Genomic DNA, 20,944 nt, shown 5'->3' with positions numbered 1-20,944 from the left:
TATTTGCGAAAAGCCAATCATAAAACACGCATTTTTCAGAATGTTTTAAATTAGCTTTTTGTAATGGTATTAAAATACAATTTATCCTTGTCTGTGTGTCATTTAACTCTGCAACATTAGTTTAGGTGTGTCTCACGGGCTCCAATGGCAGTGGAAAAATCCAGCTGAGAGAAGGGGAGGCACCCCGGGCAGACATCAGGCTAGGCCGGCAATGGTAGTGCATCAGGAGTGTGTGTTCCACTGCAGCCTGAGCTCATGGAGAGAGGGCAACACCTTCTCTCTTTTCCTCCAGGCAGCGTGAACCATTGTACAGCTAAATGGAAAGCTGCTCCATGGAGTGGATCTAGGTAAATGTTCATCACCTTTTAGGTTTTTTTTGCTGTTGTCAGGTGAGGGTTCTGCCAAATCAGCAAGCTGAGCTACATGACTTTGAACAGGAGAGTGCTAGTGGAAAACAGAAGAGATGTATGTACACAAAGGCAGGGGGAGGCAGCAGTGGGGCTGTGCTCATCCAGAGCAGTGAAAGTTGATGGGGGAGAGCACTTTCAGTTAAGAGCCGTGGTCAGGTAAAAGAAAGAAAACGCTAATAAACCCTTGCAAAAATTGGCTTTATGGAAGTCCAGATAAATGACACCTGTATCACTTATCCACTGATACAGTTACTCCATCATAGAAGGCCACTAGGCTGGTCAGAGAGGATTTTCCCTTGGTGGAACTGTGCTGGCTGTCTCAAATCACCTCCATATCCTCCACTGCTTTAGAAACATCATACACTTGGCTAATATTTTGTTTTAAGGAAAAGGAAAGATAATCCCAAGACAAATGGGCTGTCTGGACAAGAGCCACCAGGATTAAAGTCAAGACTGAGCAGTAACTGGAGAAGGGTAATTGTGGCAGTGGGAGACCCTGACCACCTATTCAGAACAGGCCCCAGACTCAAATGGAAGAACTGCAGCTACACACTGATTAGCTTGAGAAGGGAGATCTATAGCTAACAAATACGGGGTTGAAGTCTAATTAACAAAATACTTATGTAATTTGTAAGCAAGGAATGTTGATGTCGTTGTTAAAATGTACAGTGTCAAGTTTTATGATTGGTAAGCCAGACTTTCGTAGGTCACCACCTATGTCCCTACACAAACTAGAATAAAAATTAGAAATATCACGCTGCGCGCCGGTTAACGACGCGCGTTCCGGACCGCAGCCGGGGGCGCTGACAGCGAGCAGGGGCAGGGCGCTCTGGCAGTTGCACCGCCTCGGGCCGAGAGCGGGTGCCCGCGGGGCCCTGCCCGCCCCTCTGCTGCGGCCCTGCCGGCGCCCGCTCGCTTCTTCCGCCTCGGCCTCGAGGCGGCGGCTGCGCGGTGCAGCGGCCCGGAAGCTCTTTGCGCTGCCGCCGCTTCCGGGGCGGCTCGGCCCGGTCGGCGCGGCCGCGGGGCGGACATTTCCCGGAGCGGAGCCGCGGCGCCTCCTCACCGCCGGCGGCCACAGCGGGCGGGCTCCTGCGGCTGGGCTGCGAGGCGGAAGAGGCGCCTGCGGCCGCCGCCGGCCCCGCCGGCAGGATGTTTTCCTTCTCCACCGTGCAGCCCCAGGTGAGCGGCTGGCGGAGCGCTCCGGCCCGGTGCCGTGCGCGGCTCGCCGCGCCCCGGGCCCGCTCCCGGCGGGGGCTCGCTCCGTGTCCGGGCGGAGGCGCTCGGCAGGCCCGGCGGCTGCGGGCAGCGGCGGGAGGAGCCCGTTCCTGCGTGCCACGTTCCCGGGGCTTTGGGCGTCACTGGGAGAGGAGCGGGTGGGGGCTACGGCGGTGTGCGGTCCGCGTCGAGGAAAAAAATACATAAATGGGGGAGAGAGGGAGGTACAGTAAAAGCTTGTAAAGAGTAAAAGCATTCTGAAACAACGAAATAACCTTACATGGCGCTTTTTAGTGTCTGTTTTTGTAGCAGAAGCAAGGGGTGGTGACGTGTTACTACAGTTAAACTATGCTGTTAATTTTAACGGGTTCTTGTGAAAGCCAAGAGGAAATGACTTAGAAGAGTTAGTGGAGGGAAAATCGTTGTAATTTGTTACACAGAACAGTCTAAACACAACCAGGAAGGCGCCTTTAATTAGGCAATGAGTCCGATGGGACTGGTTAGTTATATGGACTTTGATCTGAACCAGTGGTTTCGGTTTTATTTTTAAGTTTTGTATTAGTGTGTGATAGACTATAGGGTTTGATTGTTCTTTCCGCACGTGGAGAATGTGTTTAAAGCTTTCGTCAGAGTAGTGAAATGGAAGAGTTTATGTGTTTCTAGGGAGGTGTCATTTCACCAGAGTGGGAAATGCAGACAGAAAGTTTGGTTAGTGGTTGGGATGCTGGCTTTGACCTCTAGAGGCTTTATGGTATTACCACAAACTCTGAGTCAAATTACAGTTTTGTACTAATAATTGTGAAGCAGTTTTCATGTCTCACAGCATTGTTTCTTTCGATCTGCTGTCTAGCCAACACAGAGATGGTAGTCCTTGCAGGAGGATGTTCATGGACATACCCAGTTGTGCTTCAATTGCAGTGGCCAGGGTTGTGTCCCAGCTCCTGGGACATGTACAGAGTTTGAGGAGGTTTGGAACTGCTGGGGTTGTTTGTCCCATATGTTCACAAGAGTTGGAGTCGTGCCAGGAGGAGGAGCCCTCATACCTGGTGCACCTGGGCTTCTGTACTGATGCCTGAGGTGGAGTTGGCTGAATGCTGCTGAGCTGCAGATTTGACTGTGTGCTTTGTGGAGTTTCATTTTCATCCTTGAGCTGAAACTGTGATCCTAAGGAAGAAATCATAAAGGCAACCTTTCTGAATGGCTAATAAAAAAGCAAGAAAAAGTACAGATAATTCAAGTTATAAAAGTATTGCTTTAGAGATGAAAATATGAGTTTCTAATCTGTCATACATGCTTAAACTTTCTCTTTTTTTCTCTGTAAAAAGAGGTATCAGCTAACACTGTGGTGTTGAAGATAATGTGGTTTATAATTAAGTCCTCATTTAAAAGGCAGTGTATAAGATATGCTGTTATAAGTTAGAGTTTGGAACAGAAGTATATTTAAATAGTTTAAACAAGCCTAAGTCCTTATCTATTTTTTTTCCAGGCTACTGTTCCTCTGAGTCACCTTATCAATGCCTTTCATTCACCAAAAAGCTCCACAACTTCTGCCAGCAAAGCGTCCATACAGCCTGTCCAGCGGGACACCTCCCCAGAGCATGATCCTCAGAAGAGTGAGGTACAAAAAACCTTTTGAAAAAGTGATGGTTTAACTGACATTAAATCTGAATAATATGAGTTTAATTGTATGTAATATTTGACTGGTCTGTAAAATAATGTAATATGACTAAACAAAACAGGATGTTAACATGTAGAGTGCATCCTTTTGGCAGAACTGCAGTCAGTCAGTATTTAGCCAGTAAGGATTTGACAAATATACAGTATTTCATAAAAAAAAAAAAAAGCTGGTATTTGTCTCAGTAGTACTTTGCAAATGAGGAAGGGATTTGTTTTCATTTGCAGTTTAATGGTTCTTCCTGTAAAGTAACAAGTTTTCTGATAATAAACCCTATATTACCTTTTTATTCTGAGCTCTAGCAAAGTTTGTGTCATTATTGCTTGTGAGGAAATGGGAACTGTAACTTAAAATGTGTTGAATGTTTTTGAGCAATTAAGTGGCATGGTTTCATGTTCAGTTTTATTTTTCTGTTAAAATATCTTTCATTATCATTGGGTATTTCTTGCTTTTGACATTGAAAATTAAAACAGTGCCAAGTAGTATTAGATATTGCCACTTCTCTTTCAACTTGCTTCTTATAAGTTTTGTAACTAAGCACTTTTTTGGGAGGAAAACCATGGAATTTCTCAGTAACTGCAGAACTGTGGAAATCAGTATGGGTTGTACCGCTCACGACTGTGTTGTGATTCCATTGTTGGGTTTTTGTGGGTTTTTTTGTGGTTTGATTGATTTGTTTTTTTCAGTCTGTATTTGCTTCTGGGGCTACTGGGAAATTTTTTCTCTAGGGTAATCTTATGTAAATTTTTAACATTTATTTCTGTTTTTCAGTCTGTATTTAAAAATTTAAGAGATCTGGGATTGTCTGATTTGAAAGCTAACCAGTTCAGAGAGTTGGTGAACAGGCTGCTTCCTGGCTACTGTACAGAAAGCAAAGTCTCCTCACAGTGGCACACATCATATGTCTCTGCTCAGTCCTTCTTTGAAAATAAGCATGGTATGTTTGAGTGATGTGTTTGTGAGAGTGAAATTATAAAGGTGAATACAGTTATTCTTCAGTTTAATCTCTTGTGCTATAGATAATTTGTAGTTAAATGCATTTAATAAAGAGTATTCATGTATTTTTTGTTGTATATAGCTTGTCTGTGTAAACTTGAGAAATTTAGGAAATTCAACTAATTGTTTCTTTGGATTTCAATTTGGTTGCTGTTAAACTTTTCTGAACTCAGCTCTATCTCTGTGATGAGCCTGAGCTGTGAATATACCACTGGTTTGTTTCATCAAGACATTAGATTTTGCTAATCTACTTATATCACAGAAATCCCCGGTTTACATTTTTATCAATTTTTTACTTGAAGGAATGAGACACAAAGATACTAATTAGAAAGGAATTCAAGGTAGCAAGCTGTTAATGCTCCATGTAGAGTATTTCATTGCTGAAATAAACAAGAGTAGTTCCTTGCAGGTGAAGATGTTTTGTTGGAATTAGTCTAAAATGAAGGAAGACCATTGCAGATGCTTAAGAATCTATTAGAAAAAGAAGTATATAGCTGAGATACTGCCATATACATTTGAGATACTGTCTATATAGTACTGCATTAGAAAGGAGGAGTGTAAGGAATAATATTGCTGCTATTAGAGAAAAGATTTTAAATTGCATGTGTTGTGAGATACAAATAAAATTAGCTCAGTGATAATTGCCTGAAAGCAAATAAATACTTGGAAATGCTTCAAAGCTTTGATAGATGTTCTGGTAATTTGTTTAATTAAAGATGCTTGGAGTACTATAGTAAAATATAATTAATATTTTAAAAACTAAAAAAACAAACTGTGCAAGAAGTAATGTTGAATTGTCATTTATGACAGGGTATATTTACACTTTGTTGTATCTTTTTGTAGGTTTTGTGGATGTTTTCAGTGCTTTACGCTCATCTTGTTTGTATGGACAACATCCTCATCCCCTCCAAAATTTCTGTTCAGATGTTCGGTGTTGGCCAGGTATGAAACATTAAACTACACTGGTTTAATCTCTACAGAATTTTTCTATTCTGGAGAAGTATTTTTGGATTTGTTGTAGAGGCATCACTCAGGAAATACCAGTAAGCTTCCAGGAGAAACTTAGGTTGATATTAGCACTTTAAATAATGAAGTTATTTTTTGCACTTGAGTAGTGTATTTTCAGAATTTAGTAATCACCATGTTGTTCCAAGGTGTCAGTATTTGTGGATTATAATCTCAAAAGACCACAGATGAACTGACTATTTTTGAGTCAATAAATATGTTGAATTCAGTACTCATCCAGTTGAATTTTCTGAGGGGTTTGGTGACTGGTGGCATTAGTGAAAATATAATGAACAGTTCAGGAAGTTCAGGTATTGTCCTAAGTTCTTCTGATGGCACCTGTAGGTATATCTATGTTTGTATCCTGTGGCAAAGAGAAATGCTGACAGTATGGAGATAGCCCAGTAATGAGTCACAGGGAAGGAGGCAGATTTTTAAGCATTTTGTACGGGGGAGAAGCTGAAGGATCTGAGGTTTTATTTAGCAGAATAAAGGGCAAGGAGTGATCCAATTGCTATTTGAGCCATATCAGTTACCCTTCTCACATACACCTCAAAGAAGAGACAACAATCCCAAGTAAAAGCAAATGGAATAAAACCTGTTTGAACATTTTCACATTGAGAATGGTTAAGTTCTGAAACAGATCACGTGGAGAAGTTTGGTTATCTTAATCCTTGGCGATTTTCAAAACTGAGCTGGTCAAGGTCCAGCACTACCTGATCAAATGTTAGACCTTTTTTGAGCAGGGCTCAAGGGTCAGCTGCAGAAGTTCTTTTTATCTGGTGCTGTTCTAGAACAACAAAAAGCTTAGTGAAACCAACCTAATTGACTGGTATTGATGTTTATTTTAAAATATAGTAGTAAAAGAAGAAAAACATTCACTTGTGGTGAAATGTCCTTCACAAGGCTTCTGATGTGGTAGGAGAGAACTTAGAGTGTCATTAGCTCACTGTGATTAAAGGATCTCATTTCTTTTGTCACTAATGAAGTTAACAGTACACTGAAACCATTCCAGTTCTCCTCAGGGCATTTTACCAGCGGAGCTCACAAAGCATTATTCCCATCCTTCTGCATTTGCTTCTGAATGTTTCATCTTTGTCAGCCTGCCTGGATTTAATTGTCTGAATGTCTCCTCTTCCCTAAGTTGGCCAATTAGCTATAATTTACACCATGAACTCAGATTATTTCAACTTGAAAATTTATGTGAAACAGAAGTTTGCTTGCAAGGTCAGATGACAAATAGAGTTTGTGATTACATAACTATCCATTTACAGTACAGTGGATATGATGGGAAGATTATATTCCATATTCTTTCATATAATAGTTTCAGAAATTTCTTAAGACTTTTATTTTTGTGGTGGTAGTAATGATTAGGTTTTAACTTCTGTTTATTCTTACTACATAAAGTCTACATACAGACACGGAACTTTAAGACTGTGAGATCAAGAGCAAGACGTCTGCAGTCAACATCTGATCAATTCACAGAAACAAAAAGTTCACTTTCTTCAATTTTGAAGGTAAATATAAGTAACATTAAGTTGTTTGGGGCTTACTCAAACCATCTCTTTCTCTTGACTAAGCCTTCAAATTTACCATAGATGTTTTCTTTCACTAGCATGAAAATATTTCTTAATTCTAGAACTTGAGCTAATGGCAGTGTATTTTTTTTTCTTATTAATTCATATATTTGTTCCATAATCACCAATAGTGCGGTTATTTGAATTTTTAGGAGAACAGTTTCAGCATATAACTATGGTTTTAACTCTAGAAATTAAATTATTTCTGTTTCTAAAACAGAATAAAAACTAAAAATAGCTTCAAGTCAAAGGATTAATTTCTTTAAGCAGAAATACAGCTAGTTTAACATACAAGAATGTGTGTTTTCAAGTCAGCAGATAGCTTGGGGTTGTTACTGCTTTGGATGATTGACTTGGGTACTCTTTGCTTCTAATTGATGATTGTACAGAAGGCAGGCTAAGTAAGGCTTTTCATTTAACTGTGTGTGTAAATTGTCTTTGAACTCTTCCCTTCTTCTAGGCATATGTGGTTTATTTCATCTGGGGACTAGGTGTACTGTGGATGAAGATAAAACCAGAGCTAGCTCCATGCAGTGCTGCTCTGAAATTTGACAGGGCATATGAGATGTATTTGCTTAAGCTCCATCAAAATGATACTTGCAAAGATATTTTGCAATTGGGAATAAAGCAAGAAGCTTAAGCTAATAAGTCCCACTGAATACGGTGAACAAAGCTGGCTGTGTACAGATCTGTCTTAGGCTATATTTTCAGTTTGGAACTGGGATCCAGGAGGGCTCCAAAATGGATTTGCTCAGCAAAAATGGGAATGCCCATGCTCAGACCATGGGGATTCACATTCAAGCTATTGGCCTGTGCCCTCTAACTAACCCAGTAGCACATGAATTATATGCTGTTGTAATTTTATTTTTTCCTATCACTCATGTTAGCCAGGTGGTAAATTAACTGTTTATGAAAACTTGATGTATACTAACACTGCTTTGGAAAACATTGCAGGGTTTTATCCTGAGAAAGAGACGAATTGATGTTGAAAACTTAGACACACTGATGAAAACAAAAAACATCCCAGAGGCTCACCAGGATGCTTTTAAAACTGGTTTTGCAGAAGGCTTTTTGAAAGCACAGGTATTCCTGCAAAAAACACTTGGTAAGTTGTGTTAATTCACATATCTTGTCTTTGCAATTAGAAAGTAGTTTATTTTAGCCCATGTTAAATATGTTTTTATTTTCTTTTTCAGATTCCTTAAGAAGATCACGTTTGCTTTCTTTCTTTCTCTTCGTTCTTTGTTTTTATCTTGCTATATATTCATCATTTTTACCTGGAAAAGGTTCCTTTTCTGATGCTGGTTAGTTAACTTTTTTCCACACTGTTTCACTTGTGTTGTTTCTTCCAGCAGGTTTAGCATAAATTAAATATGTTTTGACATTGTGATTGGTTTATATTAGTACACTGAGAAGTTATCCTATGAGTTATGTACTGCTTCTGGCTACAGCCTTTCAGATGACAGCGTGATAAAACATTTATGAAGACAAAAATGTTCTGTGTCAGTATAATTACTTTATTTCTTTTGGTGAAGCAGTTACATGGAACCAGAGAAGTCAGACTGGCCACCAGTTAGGTATTTGACTTTCAATTTAGGTGATATGTTATCTAGATCAGCTGTAGGCAATATGGTTTGAATTTCCAATTTGTAATCACAGCCTAGTTTATGGCAACTGGGAACTTGGGTTGCTAAATCTTGAGAAATCTGTTGGAAATAGTGGAACAATCAGAAGGCTGAGCTAACGTAACTGGAGACGTTCAGCTTGATACTAAGTTATCACCTGATAAGTTATAAGTCTCAAGAAAGTTAGGATATGTATAGAAACATTGAGGGAGAAGTTCTGGCTTTGTGTACACACTTCTGGATGAGGAGCTTCCTGTACTACATGTGACTAAAAAGCATATCACTGAATTAATTGCAAATATTTCAAAGATTTTTTTGAAACATAAATCTTATTCCTGCTCAACAGTTGTAAGTGCACACATGCCCTATCAAAAGGGCAGGTGTCAGGTCAGTGTCTGACTGGCATGTGTTCAGGTGCAGCACTCAGCCTTGCAGTGAAATGACTTTGTGTGTAAATTTGTTGTTCGTCATCTGCTGTTTGCTCTTAGTACGCTTTCGAACATCAAGTATCTTTGATGCAGCAGTTGATCCAATCCAGCTGAAAAATGTCACCTTCGAGCATGTTAAAGGGGTAAGATCAAAAGTAAAGCGTGTGCAAGTTTTAAGTAATCATTGTGAGTCTGTTGTTTAACTAATCATTATGAATGTCTTAGTCTGTTCAAGAAATTTCTTTGTATGAAGTGAAACTTTATATGCATTGACCACTCCAAGGTGAAGGAAGGCTTTAACCACTCTTTTTCTACTTTGTTTTTGTGGAATGCAATACCTCATAAAAGGTGCGCTCTACTTGTTGAATAACATTTTTAAAGACTATAATAGCAAATGGCAGGCCATAAATATCAATATTAATCTACCTTTTGCAGAAGTTAATTGGCATATGAAGATGATAATGCCATTTGGTCGTTTTTCTCTTAGTACCATCTCTTTCAGGCAGTGTTATTGGGACAGGAGATAGGGAGATTCCCAGAAAGAAGTGGGCATGTCACTGCTGATAGGATACCTCTGTTTTTTCTGTTCAATTGTTCTTTGACTATTAGTGGAAAAATGAGGACCTCCCTGTTTCCTTCCCCTTGGACAAATAGATAGAATTAGTCTATTTTTAATTAAAAAGAGTAATATTTTGATTTGGAATTTTTGATTTTGTGTTTATTTCTTTGGTCACACCTGCTCTTGAACTGTTTGGTTGTTCCTTCAGTGTTACTGAGTTTAATGTTTGCTCAGTCCCACAAACAGTTTTAGGATAGGTTGAATTAAGTATTGGTATCCACACAAATTCTGTGGTACACTTTAATATTTTTCTGTATGCAGTCAGGGACTTAACCTCTAATACAAAACCTACATACAAAAACATGCAGTGTTTATAAATGCGTAGTTATATTTGTGGCTTGCTTTTCATGTATAGGTTGAAGAAGCTAAGCAGGAATTGCAAGAAGTTGTGGAATTTCTGAAAAACCCTCACAAATTTACTGTATTAGGAGGTAAACTTCCAAAAGGTAAGAATAATTGCTCAGCAGAAGTGAAAAAGCTATGTAGCCATAGCTGTGAGGCGTGTTCTGTAGTGAGTGACTACTTTACAGCCTAGTTTCTTGCTGTTTCTTCATGTATTATGCAAACTAAAATTTTGGGGTTAGACAAAATTTACTGTGCCTTCTTCAGTTATTGAACTAACAAACAGCAGTATTTTGTCCTGTAAAGCAGGAGGGTTTATTAACTGAACTCTTAAAAGGCCTTTATTTCTTCCTTATGGCTTTTAGCACCTTTGGTGCCTAACTGCTTTAGATAGTTCAGAAACAAATGTTTTTATGTAAAAGGGTGATTAAGATCATAGTGGAAATCCACATAAATCTGAAATGCATAGACCTGAGAAATCTGTTTCCTGTTAGTGCTCTACACTGTTTAAAGACAGTTACTTGGAAGGATTTAATTAAAAATAAAGATTCCACAGAAACAGCCAGGAAAATGTCAGTTTGAAGCTAACACTGTTAGGGATTCAGCTGCTAAACTCAACATTAAATCTTCAGAATATTTCAGGCTTCTGTTTTGATGGTCTTACAAGTCCTTGTTGTTGTTTAAACATGGATCAAATTGTATCTGGATCTGTTCCAGGAAGCTCCTTCAGACTGGCAGTAATGAGCACTACCTGAAATGGCATCTTAACACCTTTTAGGAGCCAAGTGTACATTATTTCCTCTAATGCATGGAAGAAACCACTCATATAAGAAGACTGTGTGGATGTGGTGGCTTTGTTGGGTTTTTGTTTGTCTTTTAGGCATTTTGTTAGTTGGACCACCTGGTACTGGCAAGACTCTCCTTGCGCGGGCTGTGGCGGGGGAAGCCGATGTTCCGTTCTATTACGCGTCCGGCTCCGAGTTTGACGAGATGTTTGTTGGGGTGGGAGCCAGTCGCATCCGGAGCCTCTTCAGTAAGTTAAATATTCCTGGGTTGGAAATCTTCTCACATGTAAGCTTAAGTATTCAGTGTTGTTTACATGGCTTGATTAGTTACAGTTCTGGTTACTGGAAAGTAGTCGTGTATGAGACTAATAAATAAAGCTTTAATTGTGCAGGTAAATGTCACAATTCTGTGAACATCAGTTAACTGTAGCTTCTTCCTAACCATCACATGAAATGATGGCTGTTATAAACAGCTATAACTGATTTTTATCAGTTATAGGTGTTTATAACTATCTATCATCAACCATCATATACAGTTTATAACTGTAGCTACTTCCTAACCATCACATGAAATGATAGCTGTTATAAACACCTATAACTGATAAAAATCGGTTATAAACACCTATAACTGATAAAAATCTGTTATAAACTTATAACTGATTTTACAATGGTCCCAGAGAGAAGTAGTAATTTAATTAGAAACGTAATGTTCGATAGACTAAATTGAATATTTGAAATTGTAATTTCCTTAGTCATGTATAAATTGTAGTAAATTTTAATTGTAAATGTAAGATGAAAAAATTGAGTTAACCTTCTCAATTACTGCCCTCATATTTAGATTTTTTTTTTACTCTGAATTAAAGCTTTATGGCATCATGGCATGGAGATTTCCTTTCTCAGACCCATCAGCAGGATAACAAAACTTTCCAAACTTATGTTTAGATTTATAGCTTTCACAAAAGAGACTTCCTATTTTAAGTGTGAAAATATTATTGGGGAAGAGAAAATCCAGCTTCCCTCTTAAATGGAAGATTGATAGGGTCAAATACATACAATGTACAAAGTAGTTTGCATTTGTAGAAAAGAATGTGAATTTACATGGATGAGGTGCCAAATATAGTACATGTAGGACCTTAAAAATACATTTCCTTCTGTTGTCTACAAAAGTGTAGATGCCTGACTGGTATATTAAAGTTACAGATATGTCTGGGGGGGTGAAATGAATTGCATCCTAGTATGCAGGCACCAATTGATGGTCTTCATGCTTATTACAGCATTTTTATTTAGTGTTTTAATACCTGTGAACTTGAGTGTGAACCCTTCATTGTAAAATAACAAGCAAGTTCTATTAAACTAAGTTAGTGTTGAGACCCATCAAGTTTTATATTGTTTTTATTTAATAGGCAAATATTCTCTACCCAAGCTTATAAAATAAACTCTTGTAAGAAGTTCATACAAAATAGGACAATTACATAGTTTGTTTACTAGTGATTTCTTGTAACTTGATAAGAATAAGCTGATGAGAAATATTTTTGAAATGGCAAGATAAAGAGAATGAATGTTCTCTTTCCTTTTTTTAGGCCTAAAAGCAAGACAGTTTTTGTGATGTCTAACAGAACACACTGTAATCCAGTAATAACAGAAACAGTAGAATCCTGAACTAGCTGATAGATTGTCTGTTCTTTTGTGTGGTTCAAGGTTCCTTCTGCTATTTTCCTTTTGTCAGGGGAAGCAAAAGCAAATGCACCTTGTGTTATTTTCATTGATGAATTGGACTCTGTTGGTGGGAAGAGAATTGAATCTCCAATGCACCCCTATTCAAGACAGACCATTAATCAACTCCTTGCCGAAATGGATGGGTAAATATATGAATTCTGAGGGCACAGAAGGTGCTTGACTGACTGGTATTTTGGATATGTGGGTGAACTTTTTCTTCTTGGCAGCTTTGAAGTTTTGTGTAATTTTTTTGTAATGCTTTTAAGAATATATATTTAATATGCTTTTATGGCTATTTTCTAGCACTGCCAAGAGTAGCATTAATGGACTTACTGTAAAGAATGTAGAAGCTTTTGAGTTGTATTTGCACAACAGCTGCCGTTTATTTTAAATAATTTCTCAGGTTTTTTAGCCTGGTTATATATCTAAAGGAAGAAGCTCAACACAGAGATTAGAACATGTTTTTAACCAGTTGCTGAGTTAAACATGGTCATTCTTGGAATATATGTTGTAGTGTAAAAGCATGTTTTTGACTGGTCAGTAAGGTGAGTAACAGTAGTTATTGATAAAATTGTAAATTCTGTGTCCAGAAAAAAAAGAATTCACACCTTTTTTTCCACACAGCTTTAAACCAAATGAAGGTGTTGTTATTATTGGTGCCACAAACTTCCCTGAAGCATTAGACAAGTGAGTATAATTCATTGCTTGTTTTACAGACCATGTAGTAAAAAAACCCCTTCAACAAAACAAAAGTTGCTTGTGAAAATCTTCAAGTATTACAGTGTCATAGCTGGAGTTTTCCTTCTTAAAAAGGATGTGTATTGACTGTTCTTTGGCATTTAATACGTTGCAGAGTTAAATATGGAGAAATAATTAGTATGTTTTAAACATTTGATATTTCTGCAAGTTTTCAGCTAAATTGATAAGCTGCATTCCTTGTTCAGAATACAAAATTTTCAAATGCAAAAAAAAACCACTTTTAAATTAGTTGTCAATAAATATCTTTCATCTGTCTTTCTACAAGCAGATAAGAAAAATATATTATTTTCCTATGTGTAGATATCTTTAGAACCAGCAATGGATTTTTGTTCCTTGCTATACATTAGCAAGTTTACTGCAGTATTTTTGAGTCAATGTACTAAATTGTCATTTCCCTCAGTGCTCTAATACGTCCTGGTCGCTTTGATATGCAAGTTACTGTTCCCAAGCCTGATGTAAGAGGTCGCACGGAAATTCTGAAGTGGTACCTTAACAAAATCAAGTATGACCCATGTAAGTAAATATTTTACTCTAGTATCTTTTTATGTAACAGATTTTATAGTGGATCTGCCCCCTCATGTTAGTCCTTTGTTCCATTAGCAATTGTGGCTTTACTGCATCAATAAAGATCACAAAAATTGTCTCATATGTCGTGTTTCTCTCTGGTCCTTAAGAGTTCATAGCGTCTTGAGAATTAAGCTTAATTTCTTTTAAAACTGGTTTGTTTGTTTGTTATTTTTTCTTGTTTAATGCATCATTTTTAATAGAATATGATTCTTGATTAAAATTTCAGGAGCAATATGGACTCTAATAAACAAAATGGTTTTGCTTTGTTTTTTTTTTTTCTTCTCCTACAGCTGTTGATCCGGAAATAATTGCACGAGGCACAGTAGGATTTTCTGGAGCAGAGCTTGAAAATCTTGTAAATCAAGCTGCCTTAAAGGCTGCTGTTGATGGAAAAGATATGGTAACCATGAAAGAACTAGAATTCTCCAAAGACAAAATTCTAATGGGTAGGATTTTGTATGAAAGACATTAATGTACATTACAATACACAAAGCTTTTCTTATGTGATAAGGACTTTTACAGGGGAATAGTAAAGTTTTTATGGTGTTGTTTTTCAGATTGTTGCACTGTGGCTTTTTTTTTTGGTTTTTGGTTGTTTTTTTTTGTTTGGTTTGGTTTTTTTATAGTGGGGTTAGAGGGGGATTTCTTTGTTTGTTTGGATTTTTTTTAACAAATAAAGTTTCCTATTAGTTTTTTCTGAATAGAACCTTCTGAGACCAGAGAGTAGTATGTAAAATCTAGTGTGGAATACATTTTTTAAAATTTCATACCATTTTTTAAAATTAAAAATGTGGCATGTCATACTTCAGCCTGGAGGGAGACACAGGCTTGATTTCTTATCCTTCCCTTATGGATGACCAGAAATCTGGAGGTTCTGTTAAAATTCTCATGTGGTAGCACAAATCTTAAACATCTTAGACATAACCACTATAAATCTGGTCTGTTCATGCTTGAGAGAGGAAATGGAGTTTTCTCAGATACTTAGATTGCATTTTAAATCTACTACTTTAAAAGCAGCTTGTCTGTAGAATATGTTTGGGTCTATTTTTTTGACATTAAAATCTGACTTGTAAACATTTTGCACTTAAGTGTTAGTTCCCTTTGATCACATGCTGTTCCTTGGCTGCTTTGTGCCCTGTTTATGTAGGGTGTGGATTGTGGTGGCCAGCTGTACAAAAAGGTTAATGTAATGTTCCTCTGTTTAAGGACCTGAGCGTAGAAGTGTAGAAATTGATGAGAAGAACAGAACCATCACAGCTTACCATGAGTCTGGACATGCTATCATTGCCTATTACACCAAGGATGCCATGCCGATCAACAAGGCCACAATCATGACACGAGGAACAACACTGGGACATGTGAGTGCTTCTTCATCCGTTTTTTAGTATTTTTAAATTTTATTTAGTTTATTAATAGTTCTTTATTTAGTTAAATTTTTATGTTGGTTTGGTGGTGCAGAAGAATTTGTAACGATGCTATGTGCTGTTATTTGTTAATGAGTATTGTAGTCTGTTGAAATAGTTATGAGCAGTCTCTTGGAAAACCCAAGGTCATCCTTTCTGTGTGATAAAAAGCTTTCTTCATTTTTTAATAAATTACTGTGCACTGGTATAACAGTTCACATGTACAAGGAAAGAGAAATAGAAGTAAGTTTGATTCTGCTGCAGTTGAAATAGCACCCAACAGCAAAATATTGAAGATCACCTAAAGGACTGGTAGGTAGAAGCTCAACTGTACTTTTAACACAAAGTCCTTTAGGTTGTGCTTTGTCCAGTTTGGCTTTTTTAAGCTTCATTGGTTACGCACCTTGTTTTTTGCATAGATATCCATAAATTTTTCTATTTTGCCTGTATGTACCAAGCATTTGAACAGAAAAATATTTCTATTATGTCTCTTCCTGTTGAACTTTTTCAAGTTAATGTGTTCAGTTAATGAAAACCACTGGTCTGAATCCTCTGGGCAAGTTGATTTGTTCTGTTTCTTCTGGCAGTAGTTGCTCACATTGATGGGGTGCTCAGGGTCTGAGGAGGCTGTTTCAGTGGTTCCACTCAGCACCTCCAAGCAGTCCTGATAAATGCATACACTAGAGGCAGGCCAGAGCATGCAAAGTGTTACATAAAATCTTTATCTGCTTCCGATACAAACAAGAATATTTTTGAGATTACTTCAGTACTTCTTTGTTTTTTGTTAGCTGACCACAGTTCTGTGTCTTACAGGTATCTTTGCTCCCAGAAAATGACAGATGGAGTGAAACTAGATCCCAGTTGCTTGCACAGATGGATGTCTGTATGGGAGGAAGAGTAGCAGAAGAGCTCATATTTGGAAGTGATCACATCACAACAGGTCAGCTAATTGGTAGTTAAAAGAGTTTTTGATCAAGGGTGTGGACTGGCGTGTTTAACGTCGTTTCAGTAATGTAACTTAGATCTGTTTGCTCTCAGGTGCTTCCAGTGATTTTGACAATGCTACCAAAATTGCAAGACTGATGGTGACTCGATTTGGAATGAGTGAGAAGGTAGTATCATCAATCCTTTAATATTTATATGGAGTAAAACCAAGTTCTGTTCTCTAGCTAAAGCCTATTGGTCTGTCAGTGATCTCTGAGATTATGGTAAGTAGTTACCACAAAAAGAGTGAGCCTCTGGTCTGCTGTAGAGAGCTCAACTAGAAAACCTGTATATTGACAGTTTAAAAAATTACCTCCCAGGATTTTCACTTCAAAATTACCTTGAAAATCACAAATATCTTCAGGAAATAGTTATAATAAAGCCAGACATTTTGGAATTGAGGATAATTTGGAATTGAGTCTGGGAGGGCAAAGAGGGTAACAACTGGGAGTTTTGTGTACTTTCTTTAGAAGCTTCTTTAGTCATGTTGATTGTCTGTCAAATATTAGTAGTGTAGACATTTTGGTTTGATTTTTAAGTAAGAAAGGACCTAATTAGGATCTGTACTGTGACCTATTGAAACATAATTCTGCAGTAACTACATAGTTGATGGATAGGCTTGTTTAGCTTCTGCTCAGAGCACTGCAGCAGGCATTTGACTCATGATTTTGCTTGCATGCAGAAGCAATAGATGCTGAAATTTGTAGAGAGTTTTGTGTGTATGACTGCAACAGTAGCAAGATAAAGATATTTTTGTTGTTGTTTAGCTGGGTGTTATGACCTACACTGATCCGGGGAAAGTCAGCCCAGAAACTCAGTCTGCAATTGAACAGGAAGTGAGGACACTTCTACGGGTAAGAGCCTCTCCCCCTCCACTCTCATATTCTGAGATCAACTGAACACCTGCTTGATTGGTTACTTCATTTGAGTCATGTATACTGGTGAAGATACACCAGTGGGTGGAAGTATTCCCAAGTATTTAATGTAGCTGCAACTTTGAATGTCTGCATATCAAAACTTGTTGGTGATTGTCATGCACATGTAGTGTAAATCAAGTTGCTGATGTTGGGCTCTGCAATATACTCTTTAACACTTCTCTTATATTTGGTCAGGATTTGGTTTTTTTTTTCCTATTCAATTCACAGGGAAAGTATGGCTACAAATTGTTTTAGAACAGATGTGGGTGTTTTATGTTCCTTTCACATTTCATAACTCCCAAGATAAGTAATTTTATATAAAATCACAGGAATGGCCATATCAGATCAGAGTGTTGCCTCCAGTATCCTCTTCCTCACAGTGATCAATGTCAGATGCTTGGGGAAATTTGTAACATTTGATAATCACTGAACTTCGTGATCACTGTTCTGGTAATCTGGTTTAGTTTGGTACAGGCAGGAGAATTACTTGTATTGTAACATTTCAATGAGTAACACTTTTGCTGTATTTGTTTTTGAACTGATTTGGCCAGGGTAGAACTAAAAGTTGAAACTGGTAATGCTGGCAGTGCACATCTACTTGCAGCAACTGGTGGCTTAGTGTAGCTTTAGAAAAAGCTGTACTTTCAGCTTTCTAAAACTACATAGTGTTTTGAGTTTTATAAATATTTAAAAATGCTTGTCTTTGAGGAAGAATCTGTGAATGCTGTAGCTTTGCTCATAGTGCAAAAAAATTGTTATAAAAAATCAGGAAATTTTCTAATCTAGTAAGTGTTTTCTAAGTCATATGTAACAATACTAAGGTTTATCTCAGGACTTTGTTTTCAGCCGTACTTGTGCAAAATGCACAGGTGGCATAAAGTGTTTGGTTGCTTTTCATTAATTATGCCAGCTGTATTTTAAAGCTTTGTGAATCAGGAGCTGTGCTAGCTTTGAAATGTAAGGCGCAACTTTAAATGTTTGTCTCAAGCTGTATTTACCTGGAAACTATTTTTAAAGTGGAATCTTGCTGTTGTTTTTGTTGTAAAGTCTTAAAATCTCCTTCTACATGTTCTTCAAATTAGGACTCCTATGAGCGAGCGAAGAACATCCTGAAGACTCATGCAAAAGAACACAAGAATTTAGCAGAAGCTTTATTGAAATATGAGACTTTGGATGCCAAAGAAATCCAAATTGTTCTAGAGGGAAAAAAACTAGAAGTAAGATGATAACTTCTGGGATATGTAACTGATAATTTGAAGAATGTACATCTAGCAATGCAGTAGTCTTACGCAGCATAGCCTTTTTTTCTCTTCCTGATGTGTGTATGGCATTAGTGTCACTTTAATAGTAGTCTGTCTCTTGTGAGCTTCTGTTACTCATCTATTTGTTGTGTCTCATCAGAATAAGACACAAAATAAAGCAAGTTCCTCATCCTCTGCTCCTTATGCTCTTCGCACAAGAAGTCATTCAGAAGGATAAATCTCAGGGTTGAATTCAGCATTTTGATCCAATCAAATGTGTTGAAGCTGAGCAGAAAAACATGCAGATCCACTGGTGTGTGTTGGCACAGCTTCCTGGGCCGTGCTGCTACATGTGTGTTTGAAGTGATACCTCACAGTGTGTGCTCTGGGATGTTATGGAGAGTGACAGACTGAGATGTAAAGCATCAGTATGTCGTGTAGCCATTGCTCATTCTCTGTTTGGGGTTAGAGGCCACTATTAAGGACTTCTTATTTAGAAATGTAACAAAACATCTCAAAGAGTGAACAAGCTACATGGTGGGAGCACCATGCTAGACAAAAATGTTAGTGGTCATATTTCCAGTACTCTTGGGGTTAAAATACACATCTGTATGGCTGGGAGAGAAATTGCAAAAACAACAGGCTAAATGTGTCTAAGCCTCTTTGGACCATGTTTTGGGTGAAACTATAGCAGGGATAAGAGAAATACCTGTGACCTCTCATGTGCTGCTGACAAGTTTCTTAAAATTTTTATTACTGCAGTAGGCAGATGACAGTGCTTTGATGACAGTGCTTTTACACTGCTGGAAATTCTACAGAACTAGTTTCTATTAATACTATCTACGGCGTTTGATAATTCAACAGATAATCTCTTCAAAGAGGACAACGTCACTCACTGAAAAGTAATTCAGAAAATGTTTGAAGCATGTGTTGTTTCAAATAACATTCCTAGTTCTGTTCTATGGTAGAAGTAGGGAAGTAAAACCTTTTCTTTCAACCCTTACAGAAACCTTGGGAAATTCTGAGAAAATACAAAAAAGGTTTTGAAAACAAGACTAGTTTCCAATCAAGTGGAAGTGATGGCTAGCAATTATATGCCAGTATTCCTCTGATCTCATGGAACTGGATTTTAGGAATAACACATCTTGATCATAATCCTTCTGCACAATCAGTTGTAGTGTTGTGGGATTACAAGCTTCTGTTGCAGAGAGGGCGTGTATTAGCATATTAATGTTGAGGGTTACCATATTTGGACATTAAAATAGTTGGGCTGGTGCCAAGAAATGTGAATGGAAACTGGTAGCTACACCTAAAACTATTTTAGAATTTTCTGAGTGTAATGCTTGATTATAACCTAGTATTTTTAGTAAGAGCACATGCTTTTTTTTTTTCCCTTTCAAAAGAAGATCAACTTTCTTTTTTGCCTCTTTTTGTCAACTTACTATAGCGGCATCCTGCTCAGCGTGGGAGAACTTCCAAATATTATAAAACGGTATAGGAAATATCTAGGCTGACTAGTTACAGTTGTACATGTATTTTGGAAATATGCCAATAGAAACAGAAGTATACTGCATATTTGACATCTGGTTTTGGAGTAATAAAGGTTAATTTTAATTATGCACATTGGTTTTCTTCTTATTCACTGTAAATTGCTATAAAATGTACTACCAAGTTCCCTAGTATGTAAATTGAGGTGTATACAACATTTAAAATTGTAAATAAATTTAAGAATTATGGCAAAATTGCACTCTCTCTTAGTGAGATTTCTAGGGAATGTTCTCCCTAGAAATTCATACCTTTTTTTCAATTGCTGCTTCAGTAGTGGGACTTGGAAGGGATCTTTTCCAGCTAAATAATGTGAATTTGCATATAAGAGAAGCAAAAAATCTTTTTCTTGTTTGAAGTTACTAAAATCTGTATTGAATGATCTTGTTTATGGGGGTAAGTTCTTGAAGTCCAACTTTTCTTATTCAAAAGCTTCTTGCTATGTGCATAGGATAGTATCAAAAAGAAAAAAAAGTGATGTATCATTGGGCCGTGAAAGATTATTACAAGATTAGCCATAAAGTGTAAAGGGTATCTTTGCTTTTTGGCCAACTTAAGAGCACAAGTATTACTGAGGAGTTCACTGTCATTCCTAGTTGGTTTTGTGTGTGTAACATATTCCAAGAAACTTGTCTGTTGAGGCATTGGATTTGATGGCTGGTGCTCTTGGGAGCACCTAGGAGCTGGAATTTCTCCTTTCGTTTTATTGGGCAGAGATAGGAGAGCACTGGGTTGGGTTTGTGTGGCAGGGTTTTTGTCGTGAGGAGGCTGCATGGGTGGCATCTGGGAGAAGATGCCAGAAGCTTCCCTGTGTCCAGTAGAGCACTGCCAGACCGCTCTAGGAGGAGCTCCTCTCCAAGGCTGAGCCCATCAGCCCCGGTGGTAAAGCCTCGGGGACAACACACTGAAAGAAGGGGAGGAAGCTCTGCCCAAGAGCAATTGCAGCCAGAGACAGAGGAGTGAGTAGGTGAGATAAACACACTGCACACACGAAGGTCAGTGAAGAAGAGGTAGCAGGCTTAGAGTGAGAGTCCTCCTGAGGAGAGGGGAGCAGCAGGGGCAACCAGTGATGGACTGACCGCAACCCCAGTTCCTGTCCTGCCCCCACCCTGCTCTTACTGCTTGAGGGGGAGGA

The 20,944-nt window shown here is 37.9% G+C and overlaps 1 protein-coding gene across 1 annotated transcript; it reads left to right on the top strand.

Annotated features, from left to right (window-relative positions):
• The first annotated feature begins 1,494 nt into the window (after nucleotides 1–1,494).
• On the top strand, nucleotides 1,495–19,885 carry YME1L1 (YME1 like 1 ATPase). Its single transcript, XM_063149391.1, has 19 exons — nucleotides 1,495–1,589; nucleotides 3,112–3,243; nucleotides 4,072–4,237; nucleotides 5,140–5,238; nucleotides 6,709–6,818; nucleotides 7,833–7,983; nucleotides 8,075–8,182; nucleotides 8,992–9,074; nucleotides 9,906–9,996; nucleotides 10,773–10,925; nucleotides 12,404–12,536; nucleotides 13,018–13,080; nucleotides 13,553–13,665; nucleotides 14,010–14,165; nucleotides 14,926–15,077; nucleotides 15,936–16,062; nucleotides 16,161–16,234; nucleotides 16,874–16,960; nucleotides 18,106–19,885. The coding sequence occupies exons 1-19, from the start codon at nucleotides 1,560–1,562 to the stop codon at nucleotides 18,247–18,249; spliced, it is 2,172 nt and encodes a 723-aa protein (XP_063005461.1). The 5' UTR covers nucleotides 1,495–1,559; the 3' UTR covers nucleotides 18,250–19,885.
• Nucleotides 19,886–20,944: the final 1,059 nt, after the last annotated feature.

The sequence above is a fragment of the Melospiza melodia genome, chromosome 1 (assembly GCF_035770615.1).
Source record: "Melospiza melodia melodia isolate bMelMel2 chromosome 1, bMelMel2.pri, whole genome shotgun sequence".
Taxonomy (NCBI): domain Eukaryota; kingdom Metazoa; phylum Chordata; class Aves; order Passeriformes; family Passerellidae; genus Melospiza; species Melospiza melodia.
This window is presented reverse-complemented; position numbering and strand designations above follow the sequence as displayed.